The 26062-nt window shown below is 44.3% G+C and overlaps 1 protein-coding gene across 8 annotated transcripts in view; it reads left to right on the top strand.

Annotated features, from left to right (window-relative positions):
- SLC6A4 (solute carrier family 6 member 4) overlaps positions 1-26062 on the top strand; it is a 693801-nt gene that overhangs the window by 429183 nt on the left and 238556 nt on the right. For all 8 annotated transcript variants that reach the window (XM_078680029.1, XM_078680031.1, XM_078680026.1 and 5 more), the window contains one exon: positions 24242-24376. In XM_078680029.1, coding sequence (XP_078536155.1) covers positions 24242-24376 — 135 coding nt within the window. The remainder of the gene's footprint in view (positions 1-24241; positions 24377-26062) is intronic.

Below are 26062 nucleotides of genomic sequence, written 5' to 3'. Positions count from 1 at the left end.
AAACAAATGATATTTGCCAAGGAAGGGAGTCTCCGCCCCTTAAGTAAACCGGAGGGCGGGAGGGGTCCAACCACTACACCGCCACCCTTACCTCGCTCAAGATGGCTGCTGAGGTGGGTGGAGTGCTTTATCAGCGCGTGGAAACAAGCGCTGTGAACCAGAAGAGCCTGTGTATAACCTCCGGGCGACGCTAATCTCGCGCCGAGGTGAGGGCTGTAATTATAAAAACTAACTGTCTAAAATATATACAATTGTTAAAAAAGCGCTATTAGTAGTCAAAAAGCGCGTAATCACAGCGCAAAAGAGTTTGCAAAGAGCCCCCGGCTTTCCGCCTCAGGGGAGAGTATGAAACGAATGATATTTGCCAAGGAAGGGAGTCTCCGCCCCTTAAGTAAACCGGAGGGCGGGAGGGGTCCAACCACTACACCGCCACCCTTACCTCGCTCAAGATGGCTGCTGAGGTGGGTGGAGTGCTGTATCAGCGCGTGGAAACAAGCGCTGTGAACCAGAAGAGCCTGTGTATAACCTCCGGGCGACGCTAATCTCGCGCCGAGGTGAGGGCTGTAATTATAAAAACTAACTGTCTAAAATATATACAATTGTTAAAAAAGCGCTATTAGTAGTCAAAAAGCGCGTAATCACAGCGCAAAAGAGTTTGCAAAGAGCCCCCGGCTTTCCGCCTCAGGGGAGAGTATGAAACAAATGATATTTGCCAAGGAAGGGAGTCTCCGCCCCTTAAGTAAACCGGAGGGCGGGAGGGGTCCAACCACTACACCGCCACCCTTACCTCGCTCAAGATGGCTGCTGAGGTGGGTGGAGTGCTGTATCAGCGCGTGGAAACAAGCGCTGTGAACCAGAAGAGCCTGTGTATAACCTCCGGGCGACGCTAATCTCGCGCCGAGGTGAGGGCTGTAATTATAAAAACTAACTGTCTAAAATATATACAATTGTTAAAAAAACGCTATTAGTAGTCAAAAAGCGCGTAATCACAGCGCAAAAGAGTTTGCAAAGAGCCCCCGGCTTTCCGCCTCAGGGGAGAGCATGAAACAAATGATATTTGCCAAGGAAGGGAGTCTCCGCCCCTTAAGTAAACCGGAGGGCGGGAGGGGTCCAACCACTACACCGCCACCCTTACCTCGCTCAAGATGGCTGCTGAGGTGGGTGGAGTGCTGTATCAGCGCGTGGAAACAAGCGCTGTGAACCAGAAGAGCCTGTGTATAACCTCCGGGTGACGCTAATCTCGCGCCGAGGTGAGGGCTGTAATTATAAAAACTAACTGTCTAAAATATATACAATTGTTAAAAAAGCGCTATTAGTAGTCAAAAAGCGCGTAATCACAGCGCAAAAGAGTTTGCAAAGAGCCCCCGGCTTTCCGCCTCAGGGGAGAGTATGAAACAAATGATATTTGCCAAGGAAGGGAGTCTCCGCCCCTTAAGTAAACCGGAGGGCGGGAGGGGTCCAACCACTACACCGCCACCCTTACCTCGCTCAAGATGGCTGCTGAGGTGGGTGGAGTGCTGTATCAGCGCGTGGAAACAAGCGCTGTGAACCAGAAGAGCCTGTGTATAACCTCCGGGCGACGCTGATCTCGCGCCGAGGTGAGGGCTGTAATTATAAAAACTAACTGTCTAAAATATATACAATTGTTAAAAAAGCGCTATTAGTAGTCAAAAAGCGCGTAATCACAGCGCAAAAGAGTTTGCAAAGAGCCCCCGGCTTTCCGCCTCAGGGGAGAGTATGAAACAAATGATATTTGCCAAGGAAGGGAGTCTCCGCCCCTTAAGTAAACCGGAGGGCGGGAGGGGCCCAACCACTACACCGCCACCCTTACCTCGCTCAAGATGGCTGCTGAGGTGGGTGGAGTGCTGTATTAGCGCGTGGAAACATGCGCTGTGAACCAGAAGAGCCTGTGTATAACCTCCGGGCGACGCTAATCTCGCGTCGAGGTGAGGGTTGTAATTATAAGAACTAACTGTCTAAAATATATACAATTGTTAAAAAAGCGCTATTAGTAGTCAAAAAGCGCGTAATCACAGCGCAAAAGAGTTTGCAAAGAGCCCCCGGCTTTCCGCCTCAGGGGAGAGTATGAAACAAATGATATGGTTGTATTGGCTTTCCGTTTTCAGTTTATACATTCCACCTTGCGTATTATCACCTTTGTTGTTTGCCTCCCTCTTTGTTCCCCACAAATTTTACTCTTTCCACTCAGACTTGCTACCGACTCTTTTTTACATGTTGCTCATCCTACCAATTGTCTGCTGATGTGCTGGAGTTTCCTCCTCCTTGCTGTTGTGGGGATCAGCCATGGGATCATGGCCAATGCCTGGTATCATTACTGCCAAAACCGCCCGAGATCAAGGTAAGCTACTTTTACTGATGGTAGGTTCCTCCTATCTACATCAAGTCCTGTTAAGTACACTTTTGCACTTACTGACTTGTTGGCTTTTATCTAACCTATTCAAAACTCCCTCCATCTACAGCCGAAGCTCAAGGCCATACATAAGATTGCTACCAGACTCCAGTCCATAATGGGTATTACTGACAGCACATCACTTCTTCCCCTTTTTAGGTCTCGACTATTCTATCCCGTTAGGGATTGAATAGGTGTGATTATAGTAAGCAGTCCGAAAAGTCTACCTAGCCTGTGGATCGCGTACAGTTCATGTGAGGCAGGTGCGTGCACATCAAACACCATCGGCCTCGGCATCAGACTTCAAAGGAAGCCGCTCGCACACCACCATTTGTCTGAGCCTCGGCATCAGACTTGAAAGGAATCCGCTCCCAAGCCGCTCCCCCTCATCAGATTTCAAAGGAATGCGCTCCCGCGCCCCCACCACAGCTATGCCGAGAGCTTGTTTTCTTTGCATCCATTTAGCGGGGAAGCCGTGTTTTGTTCGGCGTTCTCTGCACCTTTCTCGGGTTTTTTTGGGGACAAAAGTGAAAGCCTACCGTGCTTGTTTACAGTAGCATTGCACCTCAAATGCTGTTGCTGTGTTGCCATCTCTCTAGGGAAACTCAGCTTGAAAACACTCTACTTGCTAGCTGCAATTCTACATCCGCTATGCTTTGCCTCTAGATACGTTGATCCCTTGCAGACTGTGCTGACTCTGCCCCTCCTGATTCTGAAACTGACCAATGCAGTCACCCCGCAGTCTCTTCTCTCTGTCTTATGATGTCTGCCCAGCCACCATTTCCTTCGGACCCTCACCCTCACACCTCCTCACCCTCACACGCCCTCACCCTCACACGCCCACACACCCTCTCACCCTAAGACACCCACACACTCCCTCACACCCTCACTCACCCTCACACCCTCACAACCCTCTCACACTCACTCACCCTCAATCACCCTCATGACCTCACATCCTCACACCCCCTCACCCTCACCCCCACACACCTCCTCATCCCCCCACCCCCTCACTCTCACACCCCCTCACCCTCACACACCCTCACCCTCACACCCCTCCCCCTCACCCACCCTCACTCTCACACCCTCTCCCCCTCACACACCCTCACACCCCCTCACCCTCACACCCCCTCACCCTCACACCCCCTCACCCTCCCTCACGCCTCACACCCCCTCACCCTCACACACCCCTCACTCACCCTATCACCCACCCTCTCACCCTCACACACCCTTTCACCCTCACACACCCTTTCACCCTTACACACCCTTTCACCCTCACACACCCTCTCACCCTCACACACCCTCTCACACCCCCTCACCCTCAAACACCCTCACTCCCCCACACCCCCTCACCCTCACACACACCCTCACACCCCCTCACTCACACCCCCTCACCCTTATCCTCACACCCACTCACACCACCTCACACACCCTCACCCTCACACACCCTCTCACCCTCACACACTCTCACCCCCTCACCCTCACACCCCACACCCTCACACACCCTCTCACCCTCACACACCCTCTCACCTCCTCACCCTTACACCCTCACACACCCCCTCACTCACCCTCTCACCCACCCTCTCACCCCCTCACCCTCACAACCCCTCACCCTTACACCCCCTCACCCTCACACACACCCTCACTCACCCTCTCACCCTCACCCATCCTCACTCACCCTCACACACCCTCACCCTCACACCCCCTCACCCTCACACACCCTCACTCCCTCACCCACCCTCACCCACATTCACTCACCCTCACTCACCCTCACCCTCACACACCCTCACCCCCTCACCCTCTCACACCCTCACACACCCTCACCCTCACACACCCTCACCCACCCTCACCCTCACACACCCTCACCCACATTCACTCACCCTCACACATCCTCACCCTCACACACCCTCACCCTCACACACCCTCACTCACATTCACTCACCCTCACACACCCTCACCAGAATAGCATAACAAAACATAGCATAGCATAACATAACACAGCATAGCATAGCATAACAAAAAAAAGCATAGGATAGCAAAATGTAGCATAGTATAACAAAACAAAGCATAGGATAGCAAAACAAAACATAGCATAACAAAACAAAACAGCATAGCAAAACACAACAAAGCATAGCATAACAAAACACAACAAAGCATAGCATAGCATAACAAAACATAGCATAGCATAACAAAACAAAGCATAGCATAACATAACAAAGCATAGCAAAACAAAACATAGCATAGCATAACAAAACATTGCATAGCATAACAAAACATAGCATAGCATAGCATAACAAAACACAACAAAACATAGCATACCATAACAGAACATAGCATAACATAACATAACAAAACAAAGCATAGCATAACAAAACATTGCAAAATACAACAAAACATAGCATTGCATAACAAAACACAACAAAACATAGCATACAAAACACAACAAAACATAGCATACAAAACAAAACATAGCATTGCAAAGCATAGCAAAACATAGGATAGCATAACAAAACACAACAAAACATAGGATAGCATAACAAAACACAACAGAACATAGCATAACAAAACAAAGCATAGGATAGCAAAACTAAACATAGCATAGCATAACATAACAAAACATAGGTAGCAAAACAAAACATAGCATAACAAAACATAGCATAACATAACAAAACATAGCATAACAAAACACCACAACACATAGCATAACAAAACATAGCAAAACACAACAAAACATAGCATAGCAAAACAAAACATAATAGCATAGCAAAACATAGCATACCAAACACAACAAAAGATAGCATAGCATAACAAAACTTAGCATAGCAAAACAAAGCATATCATAATAAAACACAACACAGCATAGCATAACAAAACATAGCATAGCATAACAAAGCATAGCATAGCATAACAAAACACAGCATAGCATAGCGCAACAATTCAAAGCATAGGATAGCAAAACATAGCAAAGCATAACAAAACAAAACATAGGATAGCAAAACAAAACATAGCATAACATACAGCATCCCTCCGCACCACCACAGCATCACTAAGGGGCACCACAACATCACTATGCGCTACCACAGCATCACTGAACGCCACAGCATCACTTGTTCGCCATCACAACATCACTCAGCGCCACCACAGCATCAATCTGTGCAACCATTCAACAACACCTGGTTCAAATATGTTCTCTCAATGTTTCAAGCTTTATTACAAATGTAACAAAAAGATGTTAATATTTCACTTCTGTTCTTGGATTTTCGTCACAATAAAATACACTGAACATAATCTTCACAAAAGTTATTTACAAAACTAAGCTATTGCCATTATAAATTACAATAACTTTTATTTAAGTATTAATTATGGAGAAAAAAATGAAAAGCCATTGTTATTTGTAATATCAATACATGTAAGTCACGTAAATACAACACATATTGCATTACAAATGCTATAGGTGTCACATTTGCGAAAGTTATAACTATTGGCATTGTAAATGACAAAGCTATTAATTTCGCTATTTTTAAAAACAAAACATAAATAAAAAAATTGTCATTTACAATACCAATAGCTCAAACTTTCCTAATGCGAGACCTATTGCATTGAAAATGCTTGTTCATTTTCTTTCTCTGATAAGGCATTTGAGATCAATACCTTCAGAGAGATTTGGGGAAGGCTGGGATTCTCAGGGGAATATCCAATCAATTGTCTGGAAGACTCCAGCCGTGTCATTTTTTTACTACTTATCTTATCTAACATGAAAAAAATGCAGATTCAAGAAGTGAAATGTTTTGCGCTCTAAAAACCATCTCATCGGAAATGGAACGATATGACAAGTGGAATCATTGCCTCCAGCATATGCTGGCTTTACAAATGTCTTCAGTAAAAAAAGGAAACGGACATTCCTTCCCATCAAGACTATGATTGTTCCATTGATTTGATTCCCAGAACAAGTTTCCATTGAAAGTATTTAACCCCCGAGGGTAAAAAGAGGATGAAATCCACAGACAGTACCTCAAAGAAACGTTGGGTAAGGTACTCATTATACAAACCCTACTCCAGCAGGGGCTCTCATCTTTTTTATAAGGCGAATGGACCATATATGCTGTTGATTTACTATTGCAAATTAAACATCACCATTCAAAATCCCTATCCCCACCCTCTAATACCACTCTTATTGCATCAGATCAAGTCAGCCAAGATTTTCCTAAACTTGATCTCAGAGGAGGACGAAACCTTGTTCGGATTAGAAAGAAAGATAAGTGGCAGACAGGATTTAATTGACTGTATGTGCACTTATTAAACGATAAAATGGGGTGGGGTCCGCAGATGGACAAGGCTAATTTGAGATTGTTGCAGGCTATGGGGGGAGTCCTCAGAGTACAAAAAAACTGTGCCGTAAAAACTATAGGCCCACCTCTGGAAATGTATAAGGTCCAAGCAAGGGCGGCATCGCTATATGGGGCAGAATTGTGGGGTTATAGAACTTGTAGCTCCCTAGCTCTAACTGAAAATAACTTCATTAGACAAATTTTGACGCTTCCAAAATCGACACCCTTATTGCCACTCAGGATGGACCTAAATATTCTCCCAATTTCTGATGTAAATCGCAACTCGTCCGCTGCTATATTGGCGGAGGTTGTGGTGTACTCCTGAGTTGGCCAGTTATAGGGAAGAATTGAGAGCGGTAATTAAATTATTCGGGGTGGGCAGTATACCTTGGCTAGCTTTTGTCAGGAACTCTGTTAGTGTAATAGGTATGGAAAACCTCTGGACTAAACCGGATGTTTCATGTTCAGTGATATCAAAAACGGCACTGAAAACTGCAGTTAAGGAGCACAAACTGATGGAAGTTTTAAGGTCACTTAAAACAACAAGTCTCACATCTGAATTCCTCGATTTTAAGTGCCACTACAAATTCGAGCCAATTTTAGCGAAAAAGCTCTTTCTCCAGTTCAGATATGGTACTGTACCTCTTTTTGCTTCAACCAGTAAGTGGGCTGGAGTCCCAAGATGTTTATGCCCCGGATGTCAAGAAGAGGAGGACACAGTAGTGCGTGTAGTTCTCTTCTGTGGGGCATATAAACTCGCTAGGCGGAAATGGTTAATCCAATTGTGTAGGAATTTGGGAACCAGGAATTATCTTGACTTCTTTAGGATTTTAAGAACTAATTCCAACCCCCTTTATGTGGTCTTAATAGCAAAGTTCCTATTTTCCATGTGGCCAATCCGTAGAAATCTACTAAAATAGTATATGTCTCCAGTATGGGATGGCACTGCCCATTGTTAATGGATTTATTGAGTACTAATTCCCTATTTAAGTGGGAGAGAGAATTAGTATTTTTTTTATTTATTTTAGTTTTTTACTTTTATTATGAGATTGGGTGACCAACCTGTTGCATTTAGAATTTTAGAATTGTAAATATAAATTCACTTTAAAAGTTTTTCTATATTTATCCTATTTTAACCTTTTAATGATGTTTTTGTATTAGTATTGATGTACCACGCCCAAATTGATTACGTATGTAACAAACATCTTTCTTAAAACCCACCCTGTATCTGTAATTGGAGACATTGTTTGTACTTTTATGGTTATAAATAACCGCAATAAAGTTATTCGAATCGAATCGTATGTGCACTTCAAAACCCTAGTCATACTATTTGGCATGTTTGATTACCCCACTGCCTTTCAGCATTTTGTGAACAACATTTTCAGAAATGTGCTGGACATTTTTAAGATGTTATACCAATATGATATTTTTATCTACTCTTAGAATTTACAGCAACATCAGGAACATTTTTGCTAACAAGGGTAAATATCCTTTTGAGGTATCAGAGATCTCCCTTTTAGGATCCCAAATATTGTAGAAAGGTAATGGAATGGATAACTCCAAAGTAAAAACTGTGTTAGTGTGGCCTCAGCCTAGTAACATCAAAGACATCGAGAAGTTTTCAGGTGTTGCCAGTATACACATTTATTTTGTTCAGGATTTGCCCACCCTAATTCGAACAACTGTCAACCTAACTAAGAAAGCAACTGCATTTCAGTGGGGAAATAAAAGGAAACAGCCATCTCAGATTTGAAGAAAGCATTTACGACTCCGCTCATTCTTTGACATCCATCTTACCTTTATGGTAAATCTGATGCATCCTTCTTTATTCGTGCGATAGTATTATCACAAAAGACAGACGTTTTGGATTCAGTGGCATACTACTCCAGAACTATAATCATTACAGAACACAACTTGCTATCTACGAAAGGAAACTGTTTGCTATAAAATCAGTCTGAACCCAATTGCGGCATTATTTAAAAGGAACTTTTCATAACATTTAGAGTTTAGAAAGATTATACATACTTATAATCAACAGCTATGAATTGTGCCAATGCTTATCATGCTCAATGGTCAAGCTTATTCTCCTGGTTCTTTTATAACATTACATATTGGTCTAGTCATTGGCATGGGAAGCTGGGTGCATGTAGGGGAATGAGAAGAGTCTGTTCTACCTCTAGCATATTAGATATTTTTAGACATCTCCACAGTACCCAAAGAAAAATGAGATTCCTTTTTAAGGTCATTACTGCTCAGCGTCTATTAGTCCAGTCCACTGGAGTAAGAGAGTGTGAGTGTGTAAGTAAACAAGCCAAGACGTCCAGAGTAGACCTCTGTGGTTACATCAATCCTGCCCCATGCCTAAACAACTCTGGTCAAATAATTCAATGGATGTTATAGTTGAACTTCCAGATTCACATCGAGTTACCACTCGTTTAGTCATCAGACTTTTTCGAAAATTGTCAATTTTATTCTTTTAAATAACTCCCTATGGCAGTTAAACTCGCCCAAATCTTCCTACAGCACATCTTCAGACTTCATGGTTTAACTGATCCCAAAATCACAGATAGTGGTCCACAATTTACAGCACACTTCTGGACTGAATGAATGAAAAGATTAAGTATTGTCCATTTTAAATCCACTAGTTATCACCCACAGACCGATGGACAAACTGAGTCAATCAAACATTTTAACAGTATTACAGGATTCCTGATCAACATCAAAGTGGTCTAGGTGTACGACCGTGACAGCAAAGCACTATATAGATTATACAGATCTTACCTAGATGTCAATACAATGCTTCACCTGGAATATCAGAGGTCTCAATGATTACTGCAAATCTCGTCTCGTACATGCATACATTGTACGCCACCAAGTAGATATATAATCTTTCTCCAGGAGTTTAGTCAGTCAGTCAAAAATACTTTATTCGGTTCATAACAAAAACCATAAAAGTATACTAAAGATTCTATGTCAAGACCATTATTTCACAAATGAAGTAAAAATACAATAGAAAAGTGCACATTGACAATGTATACAGTACATATTATCATATCATTTAAAAACATCCTTTAAAACCAATTAAATAAAAAGGAGTATGCTCAGTCACAATTCATTTCTTCAAAAATCATTATAATAACTAATTCCATTTAATTTTTTTCTTTAGTCTTACAGCCACAGTGAGGAAATTGGCTATATTAAAAATCCCCCACACATTAGAGAGTAGCTGCAAGTAAAGGAGGGCCGGTTTCACTTGCGTAAAACCTTTACCTTTTATGAGAGGGATGATGAAACGCTTACGAATGGGGTAAAAATGCTCACAAAAAAAGATAAAGTGCATAGTGTCTTTGGTGGAAAAGCCATCACAAGAGCAAATCCCCATATCTTCCTCCCTTATCCACCCTGGAGATCCGCAAAAAAGGAGATGGAATTGGTTCAACCTGAATCTAGTCAATAAAAAACGATGATTAGCATTATTTACAATATTCAGGTATGACTCAGTCACATCTAAAGTTTTTAATAGTGGATGAGCCCTTACGGTCGGTTTACCCAGCTCTCTGTCCTCTCTGGCCGAGCAGGCCGCTAACTTGTAGGAATCCTTGGCCCACTTGATGTCCCCTTCCACTAACTTATCAGGCGAGTTAAACAATTCTGGTCGACCCAGTTTAACAGCTAATTTATGGACATAACTCAGCCAGGGGATGCGATAACCAAAATCAAGTGCTAGGCAATCTCTTAGGATTTCCTGATTCAGCTCTAGCTCAGGGTTTAGCCAGATAAAAATCCATTTTATAAGAGGAGCTATGGCTATTCGATCATCCAAAAAAACAACTCCACACTCCTGGTGGACAATATAACCAGATGTGGATTGAGGAACAGACAGAATAGTTTTCAAAAACTTATCCTCTGCCACTTGAATGGCCTTCACGTTCTTAAAACCCCAGAGGTCTGCCCCGTACATAGCAAGCGAAATACATTTAGCGTCATATATCTTTAGCAGGGCTTGAAATGGTTTAACGCCCAAATATTGGGCAAAGCCCAGAACATCCAGGATGGATCTCGCTAAAACATTGCGTTTAGCTATTATCTGAGGCGACCATGTGCCCTTGTCATCAAAGATAACACCTAGGTATGGAAAAGTAGTTACCCTGGACAGCACATTCCCTTCACAATGCAGAGTTTTTACCCCTTCACTTTAGTGCCCACCATCATAACATGTGATTTGGAAAAGTTAACACTGAGATCTATTGATTTCATAAAGACAGAAAACTAATTTAAAAGACTTTGCAGCCCTAACGTTGTGCGTGCTAGAAGGGCAGCATCATCCGCATATAACAGTACCGGAATTATTCTTTTGCCTACCCTCGGTATGTCCTTACAAGCCTCTGTTAAAACAGAGCCTAGGTTGTTAATGTACAGGGTAATGAGCAGGGGAGCCAAGATGCACCCCTGCCTAACACCATTAGCAATACAGATCTTCCCTGTACAATTACCCCTGCGGTCGTATCTCACTGTGGCAGATAGGTCCCTATGAAGGTCAGCGAGGAAGTACAAAATGTTTTTATCCACGCCTAAATGAAGGAGCATCGCCCATAATTTAGACCTATTCACATGGTCAAAGGCCGAGGAAAGGTCCATAAAGGCTAAGTATAGGGTGCCCTTTTTGGCGATTGTGTACTTTCCGATTAGTAGTTGAAGGTTGAGACTTTGATCGATTGTGTCTCGCCCTTTCCTAAACCCAAATTGCAGACCCGAAAGGGTATTCGTTTCTGCCAGCCACCCTGTGAGTTTACATAAAACCACCCGACCAAGCACTTTAACAGCGGAATCGATAAGAGAAATGGGTCGGTAGCAGCTGGGGTCCCCTCTATTTCCCTTTTTAAAAATGGGTACTATGACAGATTCGTACCAGGTTCCCGGCAAACCTTATTTGCACACCCTATTAAAAACATTACATAAAACTTTTGACCATGTCTTGACATCCGATTTAAAAAGGTCGGCTGGGACGCCATCGGGTCCGGGAGCCTTGTTACATGTCATCTGGCTGATGGCCTCTGCCATCTCTATCTCAGTAACCGATAAAGTATAAGGATCGTGCATGGGTAGGGATTTAACCAACCCTCCCAAGTCTTCTCCTTCATAAACTGATTTAAAAAGGGAACACCACACCTGTTCCTGGAAACCACAATCTAGTTGACCATTACAGGAATCAAAAATAAAGGTTTATTGACCACTGCCCACAATTTGGAGCTGTTTTTAAGGACGTCAATAGATGTTCGCTCGTCCCATGCCTCGCCTCTGATTTTGCGTCTTCTATTTTCCATGGCTACTTTAAAGGCCTTCCTTAGGGCTGCCACAATAGCCTTATCTACTGGGTTTTGTTTCAGGGCCTCCGTCAATTTCGGATGTGCTAGCGAGCAGTTACGATCAAACCACCCCTCCCTGGCTAAATCTTGCACCCTACCAGCCGTTTAAGGTCATCCGCCACCTGAAAACAGATTTTAATATATGCCTCTAGAACCTCCTTGTCCCCAGCTTGCTCATTCATGCAGATACCCCTCTCTACTCCAACCTTAGTTGATAGGTTGGTATGAAAATGTCCAGGTACTACTCGGCACCATCTGATCCTGCGGGCCTGATCTGTGGGCCGGATATCTAGGTTATCTATCTTCCTGTTACATGTTTCCTGTTTCTCGACCACGTCCACCATGGTCAAGACCACTGGGTTATGGTCACTGAATGTGGACCAGATTGCTGTGTATCCACAGACCTTGGCACCCAACACGGAGCTAATAAAAATATAATCAATGGTTGACGATGTTCCGTTCCCTTTAAAAGTAGGTACAGCCTCTTTCCATATACAGGGGAGTATTAATCCATTATCAACCATTAAAGCTTCCAAAAATTCTCCTTGCGGGGAATGCTCAAAGTGGATGTCTCCCTGGTCCAGGGGGCCTAAACAGTCCAAAACCTGACAATTTTCAGGGCAACCATGTACATTAAAATCTCCTAAGACAATAACCGAGAAAGCGTCTGTGTGGGCTTCTCTATAATTGTCTAGAAAATGATTTAAACTAACAAGGTGTTCTGTGGCAGTGGCTCTATTAAATGAGTTATTAAAGTTAATGATCAGAATAGTGCCCGCAAAGCTAGAAGCAATTTGCACTGCCAAACAGTGCGGTGACCCCGTGTCCAATTTAGTATGGGTACCTGAGATACTGGCGGAAACCAAAGTCACTAACCCACCCTTTGCCCTCCCCATACTAGAGGCAATTGCTGGAATAAAGTGAGTTGTAGAGCCATTAAAGCATAGCAAGTTCTCAGTATCCCATATTTCCTGCAACCCAATAATATCAGCCCCACAGAAGGAGTTTCTCCATATGACATCATCTAGTTTGTTTTTTAGGCCTGCAATATTCCAAGTTAGGATCTTTGTACCTTCTATAGTTTCAGTCAGACCCTCTCTCTCTTTGGTGGAGGTACTTACTTCTAATAATTCCTTCCTCTGAACACCATTCGACTGGTCAGCGATGACAGATGCTTCTGGGATCGCTAGTCAGTCAATTTCCTTCAGGTTCGAGAATACCTCAAATCTATTTTGAACAGGTACAAAATAATCACAGGGACCTCGTACCTGGGGTGGTTGCCTAAGTGCTGACCTTTCGTTTGTCACAGCTAGGGGGTTTCTATAAAAAAAAACTAAGGGTACAATACCAATACCATCCTCTAAGCCATGCCTTGTTCCCGCCCTCTCCAGGATCAAATTAACAATCTGTGGTGAGGCAAAATTCAACACTACACAGTCCCCTCTAAAGGTTTTAACAGACTTCCCTACCCAAGGAATCCTACGTGTCATTTTAAATTCTTTAAATAGACAACTCCCCAAACCAGTCAAATTATTTACGTGGTGTAGCGCCTTATTTCGCAAGGACATCCAATGTTCATCCACACCACTCTGTAGGGGGGGAACGTTTGTCAAAATGACAGTATATGGGTTTGCCTCGGGGGGAAGATTTAACCTGTCTGTTAAGCGCTGATGTACATGAATACCCCGACCCGGTGCCTCAATTATACCATCCCGGGAACCATCCCTTGATCTTTCATTAGGAAGCGGGCCAGGCTTACCGCCTGCATTCGGTGCGGGGGCCTTAGTGGTTGCAATGCCCCTCACATCAACCGCTATAGGTTTCTGCATAGGCATGGCCCCCATAGGCCCGGTCGAGGCAATAGATTTACTAGATCCTCCTCTCTGTAAGGTACCTGTAGGGGAAAACAGCTGATGTTCAATTTTATTCAACCTAGAGTCTATTTCGGAGAGTTTAGAAGAGATGGGTCTCAATAATTCTAATAACTTCTCTTCAATTTTAGATACAATTCGATTCTCCAGGTCACATGACATCTGCTCTGACTCTACCTGAAGGCTAATGCCTAACGGACTGTGTACACTTGAACCAACAGCCTAGCGAGCACACCCCTTCTTTCCCCATGTACCACCCCCCCTTTTTGGACACTTTACTGGCCTGTTGTAGAGTGGCCGGGATACTACCCGCTTTCCGCTTAGTTGAGATTACATTAGCCAAATGTTCCCCCCTAATAGCTTTATTCATACGTTGTGGACGAGTCCATATTTTAGGGGGGGAGGGAGGGGGAAGGGGTGTATCCCCTTCTTCATGAGAGTCAACTTCAGGTGGCTCTAGTGAGGGCATTGATGGACCCTGAGGTAATGATGCGTCCACCTGGCCCTCTCTATTATCCACAGATCCATCTAACTCTAACAATACCACTGGGCCAGTAGCAGGAACACTGATAGAAGAACGACGATGATCCAAAGAAAGGGCCCTTGTGTTCATTCAATCTACCGGCACAGAACAAACTCTGCTCTTATCAAAAATGCATCAAGGGTTCCCACTACCCGTGAGCCCCCCCACCCCCTTATCACCGATTTTACTCATGATCACAAATAGCTGCCAATATTTAAATAGCAAAACACAAGGATCAATATAAATGCACCGCCGAGACAAAGATAAAAGTCACTAACCACTTTCAAATGTCACGGTACGAAGGCACAGAGCCTAATGTCCAGAGGAAAGGAATGTGGCCCTGCCCTGCCTTCTCCTGGCTTTCACGGGGGCGGACGGGCCCGCGCGCGTCCCGCGCCGCGGGAGGCGCAGAGTTGTTTTAAGCGCCTCCGGGCGCTTCACGATGACGACGGTGGTGTCTGGGAGATGTAGTCCCGGGGCGGCACACACGACGCGCAGCCTCCTCTGTCCGGCAGGAATGGTAGCGGGGACTGATTCACGCAGCCAAGCGGATACCCCCAGCACAACAGCAACAAAGTTTCAGGCACCAAGTAGGGCAAGCAGGTAAGGGAAGCACGTCCAGAGAGACCCGCGCCGCGGGAGGCGCAGAGTTGTTTTAGGCGCCTCCGGGCGCTTCACGATGACGACGGTGGTGTGCACCCCTCAGGGGACTCTGGGAGATGTAGTCCCGGGGCGGCACACACAGGAGTTACATCATGCACCGCCCCAGGGTTGAAAGCCAGATGGTATGGTGAGGCATATACCTTGCTATATTCTAACTATGCTAGAGGAGTAGCCATTCTGTTAAGCAAAGGGTTGCCATGGCGCCGTACAGATATTATCATAGACAAAGAAGGCCGTTATGTCATGGCTAAAGGCACACTGTCTAGACAGCCCCTAACCACAGTGGCAGTTTATGGACAGGATACAGATGACAAGGAGTTCTTCATTGAGATGTGGAGACTGGTAGCAGGGGTGGCTCCTGGGGCGATACTCTGGGGAGGGGACTTCAATGTAATATTAGACGACAGCTGTAGCACAGCATCTGTGCTTAAGACCCTCATACAAGATATTCAATTAATAGACGCATGGAGATGGTCTCATAGGGAACTGCGAGAGGGAACTTGTGTTTGCCCGTACCACAATACTTGATCACAAATGGATTATTGGCTTATATGCAGAGAGGTGAAACTTTCTGGAGACCACACAGCTGGCCCACACTCTGTCGGATCATGCCCAGTGCTTTTTAGAGTTGCCGATTCCTCAGACCCCAACGGCTTGTTTTCATGGCGCTTCTCCTCCCCCTCCCCCGGGGCACTACTTGACTAAGCATTTAGGGAGGAAATATGCATGGAGATAATTGATTTTTGTATTTTGAGCTTAATGTGGGCACAGTGACATCTCCATTAATGATATGGGAGGCGTTCAAGACAGTGCTGCGAGGAGCTCCGCAACCCACACGCCTCCACATACGTAGTTGAATTACTAGAAAACGATAATAACGTTCAAGACACCTCCACCAGACCCTAACAACAATGTCTGAACCTATTTACCATGCAACCCGAACCTAAGACAAGCCCCAACTGATCACATACCTTCATACTTTGCAGGTATATAGGCTTAACAATGCGCACAGGGAATTTCTCGATATGCTCATATCGGTGGAAGAAATCATACAAAACCATTAGTTCCCCCTTGGGTGACAAGGCACCAGGCCTCAATGGCTTCACCACCTCTTTTTACAAAGAATATCCTGCCCGCTTAGCCCCACATTTATTGCCCATGTTTGAGGACTCCTTAAAGGAGGGTAGACTTCCCCCATCACTCAGAAAGGCTGTAATTGTTCAATCATTAAGCCAGACAAGCCTGCCTCCAGATACGACTCATACAGATCACTATTGTTAATTAACGTGGATAATAAAATATCATCAAAACTTCTGGCAAACCGGCTGTTAGCCCTACTGCCTAACATTGTGAGGCCAGACCGATCCGGATTCACTCCTGGCCGTTCAACCTCATACAATTTACACACCTTATTTGCGGTGATGCACCACCTCGAGCCGCATGTGCAGGCAGTGGCTGCCCCACTTAACGCCCCAAAGGCGTTTTACTAGCCAACATGTGTAGGAGAGTAGGGTCCGCTTCCTATGGTCACCCCCACTTTTTACTGTGATTCTCTGGTTTTTCGACTTTAGTGTGGCTGTGGGCCTGCTAATCAGACCCACAGCCCAGCTGTTCTCTCTCTAAATTGATACCATGTACTTTAGGTACATACCAGATTAATTACTGGGTCACCCTTGTGAGCCCCTGTATAGTGTACCATAGGTACCCAGGGCATAGGTGCACCGTAGGCCTACCAGGGGTTGCAGCATGCATTGTGCCACCCCTGGTTTGCCTTCCAAACTGACACCACAGGTCTGTTCACACAGCCTGGGTATTGTGGTGTAATCACCCCTTACTTAGATTTAGTATACCTATATCTACCTTTATATATAGACACATATACACCAATACACCACTCCTATGGTAGGCCTCGACAATCCTGGAGGCAGAGTGCTTGGTTTTATGTGAGAGTGTGCCCTAGCATGAGCTGAGCCCCTCTGCAGTTTTCGGAACCAACTCCTTATAGCTGTTCTATGATATTGCCATACCATATACTCTTAAGTGCATTATAATCCTTGCGGTTAATGCTAACTTTGGTTTGGCTTTATCAAAACATGTTGTGTAAGGTGTCAAACACTTTGGAATACTACCCCCGCCAATTCTGGCGGTGGGGGAAGCATTCCACCCTTCTAGAGGGAGAAGGCATGTAGTTACTGCTTTACCCGGTTAAAGTTAAACAGAGCCTCAGCATCACAAAATGGATGCTGCTGCCACAGGCACGAGTCTGACCTCCTGCTGCTGGACGTAACTCCGGCAGGGGAGGCCTGGACAATAGGTTTCCTGTCCAGGGAGGTGCCAGCACCTCCCCAGACAGGGTTTTGTGTATTGGGGCAGGGAGGGCTGCATCAGCAGATGCTTTTTCAAGCACTGCCTGGGGCACACAAGGTGCTCCATGCATAGCCCGGTTCAAACCAGTTGCTGGGGCACTCCAGCCCTGCTCTGGCGTAAAACTGGACAAAGGGAAAGGGGTGTAACCACCCACTACTCAAATCCACCCATTGGAGGGACCTAGTCAGGTAATCCAGCCCCCTTTCTTAGTATAAGTATAGGAGCTGTGTCCCTGGGACTTCAGATTATCCTGGACGAATCTTTGAAAGACATATCTTGGACCTTCGACATTCCATTCTGATTGGAAGATGGAAGACATCTCCCTTGTGGTCAAGGAGTGACCACCCTGTGCAAACAGGCACCAACAGCAACTTCGCCGGTCTGCAGTTTCAAGGCTCCCGTCGGAACCCGAAGTCTCTGCGACTCAAGAACTAGACTTTCAAACTTCTCTGACCGAAACCCACACCCACAGCAAAGCTGAGACCCGTGGCGGACATGAGAGACGTGGGACAGGGGCATCTTGGACATCCTGCATTTTGCTACCTGCACTCCTTTCCTGAAGCCTCAGTAAGTTGTGCATTGGGGTACGAGAAGCCCCAGCCCCAAGCACCATTTGCACCGAAGCCCAGGTCCCCACACTCCGCGAGTGTCCCGTGGGCCCTGCCTTTGCATTTGAGCTCGACGTGTCTTCCCGGTTTCTTGCCCGTTGTCTAGTGAGCCCCCTGAAGACGCCATCTTGAATCTAACTTGCCTTCCTGGTTGCTCCAGGCTTGCTCAAGCTTCCCTGAAAAGGAAAAGCGCCACAGACCTTGCTGGTCTGCAACAGAGCCAATCTCGACATCCTGCGTGGGTTGCGGTTGCCATGGCTTGTTGGGTGCAATCCGGATACCGACACCGCAGTCATCTAGATCCATTGTGGGATAGCTCGAATCCAGCGCCTGGTCATCATCGATGCCTCCTGGACGTCGTGGCTGAAGAGACAAATTCACCTTCTTCACCTCCAAACACCAGACATCACCTGGTTCCTTCCTAATACCTTCCTGGTCACTGGCTAGTGACCCAGCCTCTGTCCCCTCTGCTTTCAGGTTGTTCACATCACTGATCCACCCTTGGATCCACCCGGACACTTTTCCTCCGGTCGCCTGCAGCACTTCTTTGCAGCTCTCTATAGAAAACTACGACGAAACCCGACACGAAAAGACACCTATGCACCCGGCTTCCCTGGGTGAGGTAACACTCCGGTGCTCCCGTGGGTCTTGATTCTCGAAGTGTCCTAGCTTAAAAGGGTTCCATCCTGGTCCATCCGGACGTGTCCTTAAATTGCATATTTGTAACTTCTTTGTTTCCCATTGAAAGTCAATGGTAACCCGCGTCTGTCTTTATACACTGCACGCGTCTCCCATGGGCCTCCTACTTCCTAACCTTTGGTTATTTAGTGTAGCCCCAGCGATTTCACAGGCCCCAGGTCTACTTTCTAACTCTCACTTATACCACTTTCTTAGTATATGGTTTGTGAGGACCCTAGGGCATAACGTATACTGTGCAACTTATCGTATATTAACTGTGTGACTTGTATTGTATTTTGACCTCTGACCTCATAAAGAGTTCAGAGGGGTTGCGTTAGTAATAAATACATAAATATTTGATATATACCTTGTGTGGTGTCCTTTCATTTGGTATTTAAGGGATTGTATATGGTAAAACAACTTGCTTAACTCACCTACTGAAGTCTTAGCCTGAAGACTGCTGGTTCATGCTACCACTAGGATAGCTTTCTATAAGGTTGACTTTACAACTACCATCAATAGGATCAATTAGACTGGTGCAAGGTGCCCACTAGCACTAGTGGACATTATATGCCAGGCTAACTTCTCACAACATGGGACTACCTCTTCCCCTTACTCCAATGGCTGGGACTCAAACCTACCTTTATTCGCTATATTCAACTCCTCTATTCATATCCAACAGTGTGAGTCTGCCTGAAAGCACTTTTATCTCAGACTCCATTCAGATCACGTGAGGAGCGCAGCAGGGCTGCCCACTCTCGCCGTTGTTATTCGCAATAGCACTGGAGCCCCTGGCTGCCATGCTCAAGCCACATCAAACACAGCGCGGTATCGGTTTCTCTTCTCGGGGTTGATCATCTCACTGTATGCAAATGACATTACAGTCTACATATGCAATCTACGAGCAAACCTAGCTCGAATAATACGTGAAGTGATCTGCTTTGGAGGGCTCTCTGGCATACATATCAACTGGGCAAAATCCACCGTCTTCCCCCTCATTGACCATACATAACCATTCAGCACCGAATACCCTTTGAATTAGGCAGAAGGCACAGTAGAGTTTTTGGGCATATGGCATCTAAGGAGCACTAGACCACTAACCCCTGAAGGGTTGGCACTTCCTTGGTCAGAGGTTAACATCCTAAGCAACTGTAGTAGAATTGCATGCCCATATCTCCTTGCCTGGCTATACATCATGGTTGTACTGACTTACTGCTTTCACTCAGCGTGTACACTAAACCTTGCGTCCTATCACCTTATTAGTCTCACTCCCTCCTGTTTCCTCTCAGGTTTCCCTCACCCTATCCATTCACAGTTGCTGGCTTGTCTTATCTGTTCATTAAATTGCTGATTTGCTGCTGTGCTGGATTTTCCTGCTCCTTGGCTTCTTCATGATCAGAACTGGTATCCTGGCCTATATCTGGTCTCATTATCACCAAAACAACCCTGGTACAGGGTAGGTTACCTCCTAATTGTGGGTCCCGCCTCTTTGAATCAGCTCCTATTTGGTAACTCATGTGCATGAACTTGTTGGATTTACTTTAAATCATCAGAACTACATCCATCTGGCACCTGAGGTCACAGCTGAACATCAGACCAGTACCCAATGCCAGTCCGTGCTGGGCATTCTGGGAAATCCAGCAAGAACTCCTCTGACTTCTGCTTGCCCGTTTTCCCTTTCTTTCTCTGATAAGGTATCAGAGTTCTCAATCTCTTCATAGAGACAAGGTTAAAGTTGGGATTCTCAGTGGATCGCCATCTTTGAACCATGCATGAGTTTTAGTGGAATTAAGTTTCAGAGGGTTCTGCGGTCTTCATTGGTCTACTACCTGAATGCAATTATTGAGGGCAATGGTTTCCAGGTCTGATGGACATTTCAGTGTTGGGAAGATCTTGGCAATGTTTGCAGAGTTGTAACAGAAACTTAAAAGAATTGATAAACTCTTTCAGTGTTGTCAGGCCTGCACTGAAGGGGACAATGGTCGCGATTTGGGTAACATCCATCTGAGAATGAATGGTTATCTGTTAAATAGATGCAGCATTAACAATTGTGTGGGATGGAATTGGATCCTGATAAAAACTGCACACTGGATTCCTGTGTCCCTTAGTTTTTGCAGGCAGCTGGTGATGAAGACTGAAGAAAAGTCAGAAAGGAGGTTGTCAGCAACTCCATTCTATGTTCTTGATGTCTTCTCAGATAGCAATCAAAGTGGATGCAGTGCCTCTGGTAGGAATGCTGAGAGGAGGCGGTTTTGTTCAAGGGCAATATTGAAATTAGAATAGGCAATTTTTCAAGGTGGCTATAGGTCTTTACATGGCCAGGTCACACTGGTTAAGTTCATATTTTGTTAGGATGGGCTTCATCTTGTAGTTCACTGTGTACCTTTCTAGATGAAAGACTGATTGAATGATTAATCGTTTTTGTACTCACACACTACTTAGCGAACTCTTGACACTGAAATGGAGAAACTGATCATCACTGTGGGTGGAATGGCAGCAAATAATGCTTGAAGGATGTTTTTAAATATTTTTGAAAGGCACAAGTGTGCTTGCGAGCCAACACAGAAAGCTTTTATTAATTCCTTTATGGAGAGAAGGCTGAAGCAGCAGTTTGTGTGTGTGGTGGAGGCAATAGGAATTCTCATAATTGGCAGTGCAATGTGGTCAATGACTAGATCTGTTAGCAGTGATTCAAGCGTATCATCTTGTTTAACTAAATAGCCCACCTGAGAATTGCAGAGTCCCCTAGTGAAGTTGGTGCAGTTTAAGATGCAGTCTGGGTTGTAGAATTCAGAGATGGTTTTTACAGTTTCTTTACTCAGGTATATTGCATTTCAGGCGTGATAAGGGTAGTGACATCTCTGCTTTTTTATGACTGTTTTGCAGGTTCTTAACTATTGTTAGACACTTTTTTCTTTGCTACATTTGCGTGTTTAACTTCCAAGCCTTTTAGGCTTTTAGTTTCTGTTACTTTACATATGGTTACACACTTTTGGTGGCAGTGCGAGGCTATGAAGAGGGCTATTATACCACTATTCTCAGCCATGGGTGGAATTGGTAAAGGGTCGTCAATGGTTCAATCAGACATAGGAGCAGAGATTTCTGACTCAAAGGAGCCAGTTAAAATATCCTTCTTGATCTATTAAGCATGTGTATGTAGGATGCTGCAGGAGATGGAGGCACAGTGTGAAGGTTCAGATTGAAAATGGCGATATGCTGTTTGCTCTAGGACAAGTAATAGGACTGTTTCCTGTAACTGAGACAAGTAATTTTGGGGTAAAGATTGCAACAAGGACATGTCGAGATAAGTGTGTGTGTTTGTTTACAGTCACATTTTGATGGACGTCCAGTGTTTCAAGGTTAGGGATGAGGTCTTGAGAAGTTTGAACTTGAAGAACCTGGTGTTGAAAGCTCCCAGAATACATTGATTTGTGTGATGAATTGTAGTAAATGAGATGGAGTCCAAGAAAGTATCTCAAAGCTATGTTATGTGGAAGTAGTCAATGAATGAGGCGACTTGAGCCAGCAAATGTTGGTGTGGGTGAGTAATGTACAAGTAACGATTAACACTCAAATATTGAGTATTTATTTATGCTGGACATTGGTATAGAAGTTTGCTTTGCATGCCAGGATTAGTCCACCTCCACTGTTAGTCCTGGAGGATGATTTCATCAAGTACATGTGTAGCATTTTCTCTTACTCAAGTTTCTGGAATGAAGTCAGATAATAGGTCATAAGTGTTGGTTCTGTTCTTACCAAATGAACTGACATTGATTAGGTTGCAAGATATGTATCTATTGTGGTGAGTGGGTGGTAAGATTTTTCCTGACCGGTTAGAGGACACAGATGATACCTCTCACAGGCGAGGCAGTGGATGATGTGAGGATGGTGCTCTGGAGGCCCCCAGTATAGTGTATTAGATATCCAATGGTGACCTGAGCACTCTGGTGATTGCTCCAGTCACGAAGGCCGTAGAGTTAGGAAGGTGAGGTGAGTTTGATGATTGCTCCTGCCACATATGTGTTCCAGAAAGAAGGGACAGAACGAGTAGGTCCCAGGATACGAGGTATTGGTTGCCCAATACTTCACCTCTTGGGAATACTACTCAAATATTTTCCCTGGCCAAAGCTGCTTCAGTAGGTAGTGTTGAGATTTAACAGGATAAGGATTAGTAAGGGGGTGGATAGAAGGAGGGAGTATAAAGTGAGGGACTGACAGGGTAGTAATTAGTCAAAGACTGCACAAGAGAGATAATAGCAACTAATTTGTGAGGAAGGTATGGTCGGGAAGAATGAGCACAGGTTGGTGATTCTGATCTGTATCGTTTTATGATGGACATTGCGGCTAGGTGGACAAGTACGGGGAGGGAAAGCAAAGTCATATGAGAGATGTGTATGTGATTTTTAATAGATGTTATAATTGATGACTAAACAATGAGAAACTGAAAATCGGTCAGTAAGTGGGGCAGCAGGAGTGGACATGGTAGGGTGTGAGTGTGTACTAATATGTGTTGGAGGAAGCAGGGAAACTGTAGACAGCTAGGTGAGGGGAAGGCTCGAATAGGGCAGATCTGGTAGCCTTTTTGACTAATGAGACAGACATATTATTAAAAAATTTCTTCTGTTTACATAATTGATATAGCCGGGATATTGCTGAGGGAATGTTTCAACATGTGGTAAACTGGCGATTGGAAAGTATCCATGAAAACATGTGACTTATCTAACAAGAATGTAGTAAAAATTTTCTCATAGAAACTTTTGTCCGCTGGTGGGTTATTTACTGTCCATTATCCAATTTAATGCACCTATGTCATGTTCCTAGACACTCCAGTAGGAGCAATACGCTTTATTTCAAGAAAAGAAGATTGGAACGCATTATTCTAGTCTGATCGAAGATGCTGTTATTTATGATGAGTCCAGCAACATATGTGAACCACTAGTTATCTCTGCAGCACATGCCTTGAGACATGATGGGGACAAATATCCACTTAAATCATTTACAGTATAAAGTTAACCTCTTACTGCATTACTGTTGTACACACCACAATTTGACCACCTCTGAAGTATAGTGTCAGCTTCTGGAGGCTACATCCTACACATTGTATCAGGGTCTGGCGACAGTATGGCTATACCAAGGCTACAGTCCACAGCGACTTACCAATAATCAATATCATTGTATGGGGTGTGCGCTCCTCTTACGTGCATAGAGCCATTCAGTAACCAAAAACCACAGGGAAAAATTAGCATTTTTTCACTGGATGATTACAGGTTCTTTTCACTGGAGTCAGTGATTTAGATCTCAGGCCAAAATATGCATGAGGGCTTGTGCATCATGGGTGCTATGTCTTAAACATAAATAACTGATATCTTTAAAATGTTCAGGCAGATTTGAACTACATGCTTGTCTTTCCGTTTGTATCTCTCTATTTAGGGGCATTCCTCATCCCCTACACCATCATGGCCATCTTTGGGGGAATACCCCTCTTCTACATGGAGTTAGCTTTGGGCCAGTACCACAGAAATGGATGCATCTCAATATGGAAGAAAATCTGCCCTATATTCAAAGGTAAGGATTTCATCTATCACAATTAAGTTTTCCACACAGGCCTCCTCCCCATAGAGAAGCAGCGCAAAGCCCTCCAATGTACAGCAGAGATGTTTCTGGCTGGAGATCCAGTAGAACATTACTCAGAAGTGACTAATGGTTGGTTGGAATTTCATTGAGTGGAGGGCTTTCCCTTAGGTACCCGCCTTTCCCTCTAAGCTCCCCTTGTTATTGTATGTTGGAGATCCAGTAGAACATTACTCAGAAGTGACTAGATCAGAAAATAATCTGTTTATATCCCTTTTCATAACTACTAGGATGAAAACGTAATTATCGAAATGGAAAACAGGGATAAATATAGGTTGGAAGATAGGGATCTCTCTCTGTTTTAATATTAAAACCTGGTGGATACATTGAAATAGGGTGCTAGTGCTTTTTAGTTATAGTTTGAAATAATGAACTGTGCTAAATTCAGAGATTATTCTGTATATTCACTATTAGGTACCCTGTGTCATCCATTTTTTCAAAGACACTACTGGCTGTATGACCATAATAGCTGAATGGGTGTGGGGGCTAGTATAGTGCTGGTCTGACAACTAAGATGTCATAGATATCAAAGTGAGTTGTTTTTTTTACTACTGATCTGCATTTGGTCTGATGTTTGTTTGATTTACTTATTTATTAATGTACAGAGCCACTGTTAAGCAGTGCAAATCCAGATAAGGTAAAGACTTTCAAGACAAGAATGAAGAGATAGCTCATAGATACCCCTGGAATGTCATCCTGTTCCCTAATATAGTGCCATATGGGGACACAGAGCCTTAAATGCCTAGTAGCTGAAGAACAAAAAATGTCCAGAGTGTTCACTTACTATGACTTAGTATAGTACAGTAACCCATGGCATGATTACAAAAGGTGGCAACAACCCCGTGTTGTGTAGGGGGACATTGGGCTGCATCTCAAGGTCAGGACTCAGGAGGATGGTGTTTATGTGGCACCCCATGTATGTCCAGTATTTAGGAGACAAATTAAGGGGCCTGTTCACAAAAGTATTTTCTGGCATAAATTTATGTTTGGGCCAGAAATACCTTATCCACACCAGCTAGAATTTCCTAAAGGGATTTCTGGCAGGCATAAATGCAATTACTAGAGTGGATTTCTCCACCACGTGCAAGGAAATGTGCATTAGTCAATCCTACTCAAGGGATGAGAAGTGGGTGTTCCAAGGCAAGGGTTGCCTTGGAGGTTTGGGAATTCCAAAGGACATTTATATTTGTGGGCATTCCCGAACTTCGATTCCAACCTCTTCCCATCTCTCCCCTCCACCCCCAAGTGTTGCCACCATATAGGTTTTGGCTTCTTCCATGAGCAGCTGCCACTATGGAATGACTAAAAGCAACATAGCAAAATATGCTAGCAGATTTATCTGTGAATACCAGATCAGGCAAGACTCAGGTGATGTACTGGGACTTTGATAGCAATCATAGCATGACAGCAACCCACTGATAGAAATCAAGTGAAAAAGGGATAAAGACAGATAATACCACAGTTGCTAATGAACTTTAAAGAAAAGTGGGAAAGTGTTAAGGCTTAGCGTACGAGCAAGCACTTTAAATAAAACTAAACTCTTGGCCAAATCACCTAAGTAATTGCATAAATTAATTTCCTTTTTTAAAAGCTTTTTTCAGTTTATCAAGCTTTATTGAT

This window comes from Lissotriton helveticus, chromosome 3_1 (assembly GCF_964261635.1).
Source record: "Lissotriton helveticus chromosome 3_1, aLisHel1.1, whole genome shotgun sequence".
NCBI lineage: Eukaryota > Metazoa > Chordata > Amphibia > Caudata > Salamandridae > Lissotriton > Lissotriton helveticus.
Note: the sequence above shows the minus strand (reverse complement) of the source record. Positions and strands in the feature narration are given on the sequence as shown.